This window comes from Cyanistes caeruleus, chromosome 11 (assembly GCF_971803275.1).
Source record: "Cyanistes caeruleus chromosome 11, bCyaCae1.hap1.1, whole genome shotgun sequence".
NCBI classification, from domain to species: domain Eukaryota; kingdom Metazoa; phylum Chordata; class Aves; order Passeriformes; family Paridae; genus Cyanistes; species Cyanistes caeruleus.
This window is the reverse complement of record NC_141711.1, coordinates 21,216,668-21,227,624: the sequence shown is the minus strand read 5'-3', so window position 1 is coordinate 21,227,624 and position 10,957 is coordinate 21,216,668. Positions and strand designations below refer to the sequence as shown.

Here is a 10,957-nt window from a genome sequence, read left to right as displayed (position 1 = left end):
TCTGTTTTCTTTCTTAAGCCCAACTGAGTCAGCGTCTCCATCTTCTACCCTTGGTAAGGCCTCCCCATTTGCCCTTGGTGTCTCGGTTTTAGAAGACTGGTGTCTGCTAGGGAGGGCAGGAGCCTCCCTTGGAATAAAAAAATGTAGACCCCCTCCCTCCAAATTATTATAATTCTGAAATCAAGGGGCCTCTCAGGCAGAGATCTGGGGATAGGAATAACAGTTCTTTACTAGTATTTATAACAAGGCAAACAAACAACAATAACTACAGCATTAGCAAGAAAACAGAACCAGGGACCCCGTGGCAGCTTTCTTGGCCGAGACGGGAAGGGATGGAGGAGAGGCTTTGCTTCACAAACCCCCTCGGGCGGGCAGTCCCGGTGCTCCTGCAGGGCTCTGAGGAACAGTCAGCTGGAACAGCAGGGATGAGCAGAGATCCCGGAGCACTGGCTGAGGTGTAAGGAGACACCATCGCAGGATGACACATCCTGGTCATCCCCCGATGTGTTATCCATCCCCCAACGTGTCTCAATGCATCCCAATGTTCCACCAGGCACATTGGGCCTCCAGTCCAGCATTCCACTGCCCTCCAAAGTAGAGGCCAGACCCCCAGAAAGAAAGGCCAACCATGCAGCTGGCTGTGGGACAAAGTCTGGCTCCCAGCAGCTCTGTGGAGCCTCTGGCACAGGAGCCTCCTCCACCAGCTGGCTCTGAGGGCTGAGAGCCAGCAGCAGCCCCATCCTGCGCCCTGCCCTCAGCCCTTGGGCCGCTTGGGGAGGCCCCGAGGCTGCCGCTGATGGGGCTGCTTGGCTCATTCCAGGCACTGCTGCGTCTGTGGCCAGAGCAGGGCCACCCTCACGTGCTGCAGGGAAAACTGTGGCACATGGGAGTGTGACAGCTGTGCTGGTATTGGCACGGGTATAAGGCCAAAGAGCCGGGTGCCCCTGGGCTGGGGGCAGTGCCCAGGCTGGGCTTGGCAGAGCCTGTCTGCTCCCTGGGGGCTGGGGGCACTGCTCGGGCCTGGCCGAGGCCTGGGGAGCCCTTGGCCGTCCTGCTCGGCCTTAGAGCCTGCACTTGTGAGCCAGAGTTCAATGGCTCCAGCCTGACCAGACACTCAGGGCTGGAGCCTTCCTGTGGTTACGCAGAACCTGAGGCCATCAGAATCTGCCTCTGCACGCTCCACCTCCATGGGCCAGCAACCACAGGAGCCCCCAACATGAAGCATACCAAGAGTCGCTGCCATCTTGCTCTCTGGAGAGCAGCAGCTGCAGCACACAGAGTGAGGCAATAGCAGGGTCAACATACAGGCCATGGGCACCATGAGTAGTGCCTGTTGTAGTTATAGTAGTTGTAGTACTAGCAGTATTAGTAGTAGTACTTAGCGGCCTCAGCAGAGTTATAGACATGCTGGGCCTGATCACTGGGGAAACAGCTCCTTCCAGCAAAGGAAAAACCTCCCAAGTGTAACCAACATTAAAAAGGGCCACCTTCATAATTTTGCAAGTATGTTAAACTCTTTACCAAGCAGTCAGCTATTCCTTTGTGCAGCTCTAACAATGTAATGCTGGGATTTGATACAGTTGCCCCTCAAATACCCCAGGTAAAGGGAGCTGAGTGCTTTGATTCCAGGGAAACCATGAGTAAGTATTAAGAGAAGTATGCTGCTATGTAGCAGTTCCGTAGTTAGTCGAGCATTCTTCCTTTCTGCCATGGAGAGAGAGGACTTGCACGTGGAGGACACCATGGTGTTCCTGCACAGGGACTCACCACTGACCAGAATCATGTGTGACAGGGAGCAGGAGGGCCCTGATGGCAGGGAGCCAGGAGGGGGCAAAGCAGCCCTCCCACAGCCTGGCCCAGGGGCTGTCGGGGTGGCCAGCGTGGGGCCCAGAGCAGAGGCCGGGGCAGGCAGGAGCTGCTCAGCCAGGCCAGGGCTGGGAGCCTCCTTCCTCCCCAAGTGGGGCCCAGCTGGGCCAGGGGGCAGCTGTTGGGAGCCCCGTGCCCGCAATGGCCGCTGCTCTCCAAGGCCTCCAGCCCTGCCCATCAGCCAGGCACGCAGGCAGGGACAGAGCAGCCCTTGGGGCCGATGCTGCGGGCTGAGAGCCCCACAGAGCTGCTCATGCCCGCTGCCATTGGCTCTCTCCCCTGCAGCATGCGTGTTATGTCGTCCCGTAAAGGCCGACCCCTGCGTTTCCCCAGGCCCTGGCAAGTGCCCCTGTGCTGCTCCTGCATTGCCCAGGGCACCCACAGGTGTTGCTCGTGCCTGACAGCGACCAGAACCAGCGCAGAGTGTGACAGCTCTGTTGCTCTGGGCACGGCTGTCAGGCCAAGCCCCATTTTGGGCTTGGCAGAGCCCGTAGGCTCCTGGAGGGCTGGGGGCACTGCTCCGGCCCAGCCTGGCCCAGGCCTGGGAGGCCTTTGACATTGCTGATTGCCCTCACAGCCTCCAGGGCTGAGCCGGAGCTCAATGGCCCCAGCCTGACCGGACAGTCTGGACTGGAGCCTTCCCGTGGCTCCCCGGAACCTGAGAGCATCAGCGCCAGCTCAGAAACACTGCCTAAGCGGGTTTGCCAGTATTGTTTCTTGTTAGATCCTTGAAAGGATTTAAAAGGTAAAGTTGTTTGGCAACTTCTTCAAGGAACAAATAGGACAGGATTCTTTTCAAGAAAGGGTTTATTAGTTTGGGTTCAGTTTCCGTTTGGAATTCTTATGCTTCCTTAGACGATCCAGAAATTAATGAAAATCTAACATATTCCTAGGAGAAGTTTTTGAATCCACTACTTGCAGAAGTCTCTAAATTCACTGTTTCTCTTAAACACTTCCCTTACATCTAGTTAGCTAGCTGCTCCTGTAACATACAGAGATGCAGTGGTTTACCTGGCTGGACATCACATCATCATGTTACACACACCAGTATACTAACAACCTTTTGTTCCCTGACAGTTACAAAGCTTCAGGCTCTTCTGGAGGTCCTGAATTAATTTTGCATGCACATCCATAGCCGTGTTCCCTCCCCATGCCCAGCATTCAGCCACAGTTACCAGGGAACAGATGCTCCATACTCACCTCAAACAATAATCTACATCTGTCTTCCCAACCCACTTTTTCTTCACTGAGCTCTACAGATCTACAAAATAACTCTGGGCCCTCTGCACAAAACAAAACACAACATCAATCAGTAGGGTTCAACCCTTCTGATTCTGCTGCTGCTCCCAACAATCATGAATGAACAACACAACAGTCAAGTCAGAAGCTCTATTCTTCACGTCCCTCCTATTCTCTTGCCCCCCACCACATGTCGGCTTCAGCAGAAATGTTCCCTACTGCAGCCTGGTGTACTAAGAAAAATGAAAGGCAGCAGCTGTCTCCCTGAACCTGCTGAAATCTAAATTGCAGTGAAACAGCAGCTCTTGCATTAAATGCTCAGCAGCAGGATCCCACAGCTGCCCCCAGAAGCGCTGCTTCCAAGGGCTGAGATCTCCATTCTAACACACCCTGTAAATCAGACAGGCTGGAAGATTGCAGGGCAGTAACTGTATGAACACAGCCATACATTTCATCAGCATTATCTAACAAGTCTCAAGAAACAAACGTCATTTAAGCCTGACTTGAGACTATATTCTTCAAAATAGAACAAGCAATTGGCAGCCTGTGTAATTTTTGGGGGCTGTGTATGTTTTCTTTTGTTGTTGTTGTCTTTGTTTTTAAATCGAAAATTCACTGGCTTCAGAAGAGAACGCCCCAGATTCATTAGGATGAAGAACCGCACGCACATATGCCACTGACAAGAGCACTCGGCATTCCTCAGATTAACACCAGAGAGACAGGAAAAAGTTAAAGGTGGTAGACCTACCTGAAAGAATCCTAAATGTCTCAGTAACCTGTCTAGTGACTATTTTTTTGCTAAGCTCTAAAAGTTCCTATAGCTATGAGGCAATTATCTGAAAGAAAGGAAAGACAGAAAGCTGCTCAGTCTTTATTTTTTACCAGGACTCTCTCATGGGATCTACCACAACTTTGACCACAAGTGAGCATGGCAAATTTTGACTACAGAGCATTCATAACCAGGCAGCATTTTTTCCTCCTTACTCAAGTTCAGTAAGGGTTTAAAAGGGAAAAATATACAAAAGGGGCTGAAGAAGTTGTGTCGTACCTCTTAGGCGTTCATCATCTATGGAGAAGAAGAAAATTCTAGCACTCTCTGTGCGTGGTAGAGAAAAAACCCTAGACAAGTACAAAGGGGTTTTAGCATCCTAAAAGGTCCTATCAAATCCCATGAGCATGAGTTAGAGCTGTAGTGCCTCAGAGAAATGGTATACATGGAAGAGCTCTGCTCCATAGTATGCAAATAAAGCCTTCTATTAAAAAACCCCACTTTTTACAAGAAAACTGACTGTGTCTTTGCCTTTTGGCAAAACTCAGTTTGGGCTTGGCCAAACCAAAACAACCCAGTCAATTTCTTGTGCTCATCTTCTCTCTCTTCACATTCAACTTCACATCCAAGGGGCTGCTGGGACTCTGGACTCCACACAGCACCAATGGTTTTTCAAGATGACTTTCCTTGCTCAGAGGTGTGCAGTGTCAGTTTCCCATTTCCTCAGTGCTGCCATTCATATTCCCACAGCATCCAACTACTACAGCCAAGTAGACAACAAATACAAATGCAACTTGCCTTTCTTGGTGCTTTTCAATTTCTGACATCTCAGGCTCATCAACACTCTCAGAAGTGATGTCTTGGAAATGTGAATCCTCTTGCCACCTGACTTTTTCCAGTTTTATCGTCCCAAGTATGTGAGGCTCTGCAAAACCAGCACCAAAAGAGAAAGCAAGCCAAAACCAGATTATTTCTCTGCTTGCCAGGAAAAATTCCTTCTTTCAAGTGAAATATGTACACTGGAGAAGACAGATTTAGGAAGGACAGAATCTTCTCCTCCCTGATTTTCTGAGCTGTAGCTCTGCTCCAGGATCTTCCACTTTGTTCAAGGCATCTCCTATGTATTCTTCAACATTTATCATTGCATCCAGAAGACAGTGAATAGCTTCTGAATTCAGCACAAGTGTGGGGGGCTTGTTGCTTTGTGTTGTTTGTTAATATTTTGGATAACTTGGCACGGCTTCCTTTCATTCCTATCTGACTGTGACTTGATTAAATATTCCTTCATCTTCATTTCATAAGGCCTTATTTTATCTGAGCTTAGGACACCCCAATGATCCTTCAGTGTCATTCAGTTTCACTTTTCTGAAGGTCCAGGAATAGAATTCGGTAACTAACAGAATGGTCATGGAGCTTGGGGTCAGCTCCAGGATTTTGCTCCTCCCTCTACCTTAACACCCATTTTCCTTAAAATCCTGTTGTGTTCCATGTAACTTGGTATGACTGCTGTGTCACCTTTGTCCCTATTTGAGAACTTTAGGGCATGACAACAAGCTTTTTCACCACTCTGCAAAAATCCCAATGCCTTCTCAAGGCGTGCCTCTCAAAATTCCTGAGATGCAAGCAGGTGTTACCTCTCATTAATCTCCCACAAGCTTGGCAAGTAGAAATGAAGATCAAAATGCTTCAGCGTAAGTACTGACTTCTGCTGCTGATCATCCTCTGGATTATGACCTTCTTTACACCATCTTGCTCTACAGTGCCTGCCAGAAGCCGTTCCTTAGAAATGGCTCCGTTAGGAGGGTTCTGCTGTTACCTTCTTTGATGCCCAACTCCTCTGTGTCTCCAAAGAAGGAAAACTTGAACGCACTCGACTCCTGAGTTCTGTCGTTTTCAGGCAAAGGTCTCGGACATTCATCTGGGGCAGAGTCCAGCGCATCCTCTTTGTCCCAGGCTATTTCCACGGTCTTTTCTGGTTTGATCTTTGAAGGTCCAATCAAGTCTTTAAAATCAGCAGCAGTGTCACAATCGATTTCTCCAGACATTTGAGGCAGTGTCTCACTCTCTACTTTCTTCTTCTGCTTCACTGAAGGAAGGCTCTACTGAAATGAGATGGTTTAAGGATAGCAACTCAGCACACGGCCTTTTCAAAGACAGCTTCCCTAAGAGCCACCTTGCTTTTCATGTCTCCCTAAACGTATCCAAGCCATTAAGGATTGGTTCACTTTCAAGGGTAAGAAGTGGGGAAATATCTGTCTAAAGGCAGCAATGAGTGTCCTTTTTAATTAGCTATGTCCTTAAGTGGCTTTTCCCTTAACAATACACGATAACAGAAATCAAGAATCATAGAAATGCCAAGAGCTAATTCGGGTTTTCCCACAGACCTGCAAATCTCAAGGTCCCTGTACTGACCCTTCTCACCTTCACTTACAGCAGCAAACGGAAGGACTAGAAAGAAAAGATGACACTACGTGCTGCTGATAGAGGTCCGAGTTGAGGCCCGACGTGGCTGGCGGGAGCGGTTGCTCCAGCGCGACGTCCCCGATGGTGTCCCCCTGCGCCTGGGCGTCTCAGCACTTGCTGCTGTCCTCCTGCTCCTGTCCTGGTGACTCCTGGATTGGACAGGTTGATTTGAGGCTCGACGTTGCAGGCGGGAGCGGCTGCGTCTGGGGGACGTCCCTGAGGATGTCTCCCTTCGCCTGGGCCTCTCAGCACTTGCTGCTGTCCTCCTGCTCCTGTCCTGGAGACCGCTGGACCGGACAGGTTGGTTCAAGACTTGACGTGGTAGGCGGGAGTGGCTGCGTCTGGGGGCTGCCTGCGATGGTGTCTCCCTTCGCCTGGGCCTCTCTGCCCTCGATGTTGTGCTGCTGCTCCTGTCTCGGCGACTCCTCGACCGGGCAGGTGGACTCTGGGCCTGAGCTTCCCGGCGGGATCGGCTGAGTCTGGGGGCTGCCCGCGATGGTGTCTGCCTTCGCCTGGGCCTCTCTGCCCTTGATGTTGTCCTGCTGCTCTGGTCACAGTGACTCCTTGACCAGACAGGTGGACTTAAGGCCCGAGCTTGACAGCAGAAGCAGCTGCATCTGGGGGAAGCCTGTGATGGTGTCTCCCTGCGCCTGGGCCTCTCAGCCCTTGGTCTTGTCCCGCTGCTCCTGTCACGGCGACTCCGTGACCGGACGGGTCTATCTGTGGCCCGACTCTGCTGGCGAGAGCGGCTTTGCCTGTGGTCAGGCCCAGCACATCTGGAATGGACCCTGTCCTCAGGGTCCATGGAGCTGCTGTGTCTTGGCCTTGATGTGCTTGGGCTGCCGCTGTCTGCCAAGGATGAGGCTGCACGCCGGGGGCTGCTGTGGCTGCTGGCCTCCGGAGATGGAGAACGGGGAGCCAGACCCGATGACACTGGGGTGTTGGAGGTGGGGCTGATGGCCTCAGATTCTGAGAGGCCCTGAGAAGACTCCAGTCCTGACTGTCCGGTCAGGCTGGGGCCATTGAGCTCCGGCTCATCCCTGGAGCCTGTAAAAGCAAACAGGAATGTCAAACAGGCCTGGACCAAGCCATGCCCGACCAGAGCACTGCCCCCAGCCCTCCAGGAGCCCATGGGCTTTGCCGTGCCCAGCCTGGGCACTGGCCCCAGCCCAGGGACACCCGCCTGCTTTGCCTCATACCTGTGTCGAGACCAGCACAGCTCTCACACTCCCAGTGGGTTGTCCTCACTGTCAGGCCAGAGCAGCGCCTGTGGGTGCCCTCGGCAGCACAGGAGGAGCACAGGAGCAGCTTCCAGGGCCTGCGGAAGCAAACGGGTTGATGGCTCTGAAGACAAAGTGTCCCAGCACGGGATTGTGCAGCCGAGCTCCTCTGGCTCCTTCTGCTTTGAGCCCTTCCCGAGACACAGGTTCCCTGCAGAGCCCCGGGTGCAGCTTCCCAACTCACCCCTCTTCCTCTGCCTCCTCCCTGCCTCCTGGGTAAAGGCATTCCCTGGCATTGCACGTGTTGTGCCTCTCTCCTAGATCTGCAAAGCCATTGTTGTCCTCCCATGTTGGGTCTCTAATGGAGAAAGGAAAAGCTGATGTGTTTCTGCTGCCCTGACCCCATGGAGGTAACAGGGTGTCCCTGCTCTTCCTCCAATGCTTTTCCAAGTCCCGTGAGAAGCGGAAGTCCAGACTCCCTGGATGGGGCAGGGTCTGGATTTCTGGGGCAGGGCCTGGCACAGCACGGCACTTGCACCCTCCTGTCTTGTGAGCCCCGCAGAAGGACACCAACCTGATGGGGGTTCGGATCCCCAGAAAGAACATTTCAACAAGGAAATCCTCATGATCTCTGCAGAGGGGGCAGCGAAAGGAAAAAAGACCAGCACACATGGCCTGTCCCTGCAGGGCAAACAGAAGCAGTGTGAGCCAGGCCCCGGTGCTGCTGAGCACCTGCTGTGTCCCAGGCCTGAGGGCATGGCTCCCACCTGGAGGCAGTCCCTGTGGAACCAGGCTCTTTTGCATGTTGGGCACACGATGGTGTTGAAGGTCTTTCTATCCTCCACTGGCTCCATGCAGATGGGGCATTCGGTGCCCGGCTCTGGAGTCACCTGCACGTCCTGCTCTGGACGGTGCTCAGGGCAGTAGGACCTGGGGGCAAAGGGATGGGCATAATGAGAAAGTCTTGGTCCTTCCCTGGGAATGGCCAGGAGGGGAGAGGGGCTACCTGAATGGGGCAATGTACTGTGTCACACAGCCGCCCTCCTTGGCACAGGGCAGGTGGAACCATCTGTCACAGCCTTCCCTGCAGCACATGATGGTGGCCCCGCTCTGGCCACAGACACAGCAGTGCTGGAATGAGCCAGGCAGCCCCATCAGCAGCAGCCTGGGGACCTCCCCACGCAGCCCCAGGGCTGCGGGCAGGGCGCAGGATGGGGCCGCTGCTGGCTCTCAGCCCTCAGAGCCAGCTGGTGAGGGAAGCTCCTGTGCCAGAGGCTCCAAGGAGCTGCTGGGAGCCAGACTTTGTCCCACATCCGGCTGCATGGCCGGCCTTTCTTGCTGGGGGTCTGGGATAAGCTCTGGCCAGCCTCTCCTGGCACAAATGTCCCTGCTCTTTTGCCAGGCTCTCACCTCCTGTGCCACCCGCCTGACTGCAAGTTGGATTTCTTGAGGCAGAAAACCCAGGAGTCCAACATGTTTCTTGGCTTGCTGGAAAAGCAGTGTGGCAAAATACTGCAGAAAATGGGAAGAGCTGATGAGGACAGGGTGGCAGGGACTGCCCATTGCAATGCTGGGTGGAGTGCCCCGAGCCACTCACCAGGCAGAAGACGTGGGCACAGAGCCCGTGTTTCTCCCGTTTGTCGCCGCAGATGTCTGGGTCAGCCTCTACACGGCGACACAACACGCATTCTGCAGGGGACAGAGCCAATGGCAGCGGGCATGAGCAGCTCTGTGGGGCTCTCAGCCCGCAGCATCGGCCCCAAGGGCTGCTCTGTCCCTGCCTGCGTGCCTGGCTGATGGGCAGGGCTGGAGGCCTTGGAGAGCAGCGGCCATTGCGGGCACGGGGCTCCCAACAGCTGCCCCCTGGCCCAGCTGGGCCCCACTTGGGGAGGAAGGAGGCTCCCAGCCCTGGCCTGGCTGAGCAGCTCCTGCCTGCCCCGGCCTCTGCTCTGGGCCCCACGCTGGCCACCCTGACAGCCCCTGGGCCAGGCTGTGGGAGGGCTGCTTTGCCCTCACCTGGCTCCCTGCCATCAGGGCCCTCCTGCTCCCTGTCGCACATGGCGGCTGTCAGCGCTGAGTCCCTGTGCAGGAACGCCGCTGTCTCCGCCAGGTGCTGGACCTCTCTCTCTCTGCGGGAGAAAGAAGAGTGATGGGAGTTTGGAGAACAGGCCCAGAGCTACGAGGGTGCTACTCCCTGGTAAGCCCTGCGTGAGCCCTGCTCCTGTCCGCCTTCTGCTCCCGTCGTCGCGTTCAGGAACACCACCGTCTCCTCTGGATGTTCCTGCGCTGATTCTGAGAAGGGAGAGGCAGGTGAGCCTGCAGCACAGGCCCAGAGCCCCGAGGTGTGGGGCCCCTCTGGTCCCTGGGCAGCTGCTTCCCTGCCTTACCTTCTCCTCCCGTTGCCAGGTCGCACTGACACACGGCCTGAGCCCAGCCTTCCCTTTTGGGGCTTTGGTCGCACGCGTCACAATGGCCACTCTGACATCAGCATCTTGCTCCCAAAGTTCAGGCAGCCATGGCCTCAGTTGCCCGGCAGCCACTTGAGGCCGCCCCCTTGGGAACCGAGGTTCTGAGGTGGTTCCAAGCCTTTGGTCAGCACGGAACCAGGCCAGAGACACCTGCAGCAAGTGCAGGGTCCAATCCCAGGCCCCAGGGCAGTCATCGATGGTGGCACTGTAGGCAGAAAGGTGCTGTTCAGGCACGGCCACGCCAGGGCTCCTGCCCCTGACAGTCAGTTGCCCAGAGAGCTTGTGCGGAGTCTCTTGCACTGCACAGATTCCAAACCTGCTCTTGGTGCACCGATGTTTTCCTCAAGACCTCTCTGCAGTAAACTGAGATGAACTTGATTTCATGCCCGTGCTGATCACCGTTGGGAACAGGAGATAAAGCTGGGGACCACTGCAGCTGCCTCCCAACCTCAATTCTCCTGTCATCTAACCATCTAATGAATTTGACATTTCATATTAAGTGGAAAAATTAGTATTAAGCTCCTTAGAAAGCTCATTCTTTACATTGACGCAATGGAAACCCAGGAAATTCAATGAAAGCTTACCTTGTATCTGACTGGAGAGCATGCAACAGTACTCAGCTCAGGAGTCAAATGCTTTTCCCACATTAAAGAACTTTGTCAGTTTGGTCCATGCTTTCCTTCTAGCAAATATTTTGAAAAAAGTCAAGACATGACACATAAAAACAGTTCTTGTAGAGTTTTTGCATTCACGTCTTTGCAAACACGCTCCTGCAAAGTCCAGATCATTGACTGCTAGAACAGTCAGCGGGATCCCAGGGAAAGAGGGCAGGGGCTGACAAGCAGAGATACCCTGCACCTGCCTGATGCTGGGGCACCGGGAGTTCATCCATGTTCCTGTTTCCAGGGGAGAGCCCCCTTGGGTGGAAAACA

At 54.0% G+C, this 10,957-nt stretch overlaps 1 protein-coding gene across 4 annotated transcripts; it reads right to left on the bottom strand.

Moving 5' to 3' along the window:
* Positions 1 to 2,655: 2,655 nt before the first annotated feature.
* On the bottom strand, positions 2,656 to 9,986 carry LOC147651109 (uncharacterized). 4 transcript variants are annotated; one of them, XM_086846511.1, is made up of 16 exons: positions 9,945 to 9,986; positions 9,574 to 9,849; positions 9,155 to 9,246; positions 8,968 to 9,069; positions 8,564 to 8,688; positions 8,325 to 8,487; positions 8,132 to 8,238; positions 7,802 to 7,915; positions 7,537 to 7,655; positions 6,296 to 7,384; positions 5,509 to 5,976; positions 4,673 to 4,799; positions 4,154 to 4,224; positions 3,854 to 3,941; positions 3,067 to 3,149; positions 2,656 to 2,848 (listed from the first exon to the last, which is right to left on the bottom strand). In XM_086846511.1, the coding sequence occupies exons 2-10, from the start codon at positions 9,614 to 9,616 to the stop codon at positions 6,342 to 6,344; spliced, it is 1,908 nt and encodes a 635-aa protein (XP_086702637.1). In that variant the 5' UTR covers positions 9,617 to 9,849; positions 9,945 to 9,986; the 3' UTR covers positions 2,656 to 2,848; positions 3,067 to 3,149; positions 3,854 to 3,941; positions 4,154 to 4,224; positions 4,673 to 4,799; positions 5,509 to 5,976; positions 6,296 to 6,341. The 4 variants fall into 4 exon arrangements, with proteins under 4 accessions (XP_086702637.1, XP_086702635.1, XP_086702638.1 ...); XM_086846509.1 differs by having other exon boundaries at positions 5,691 to 5,976; XM_086846512.1 differs by having other exon boundaries at positions 5,509 to 5,973.
* Between the last annotated feature and the right edge of the window lie 971 nt (positions 9,987 to 10,957).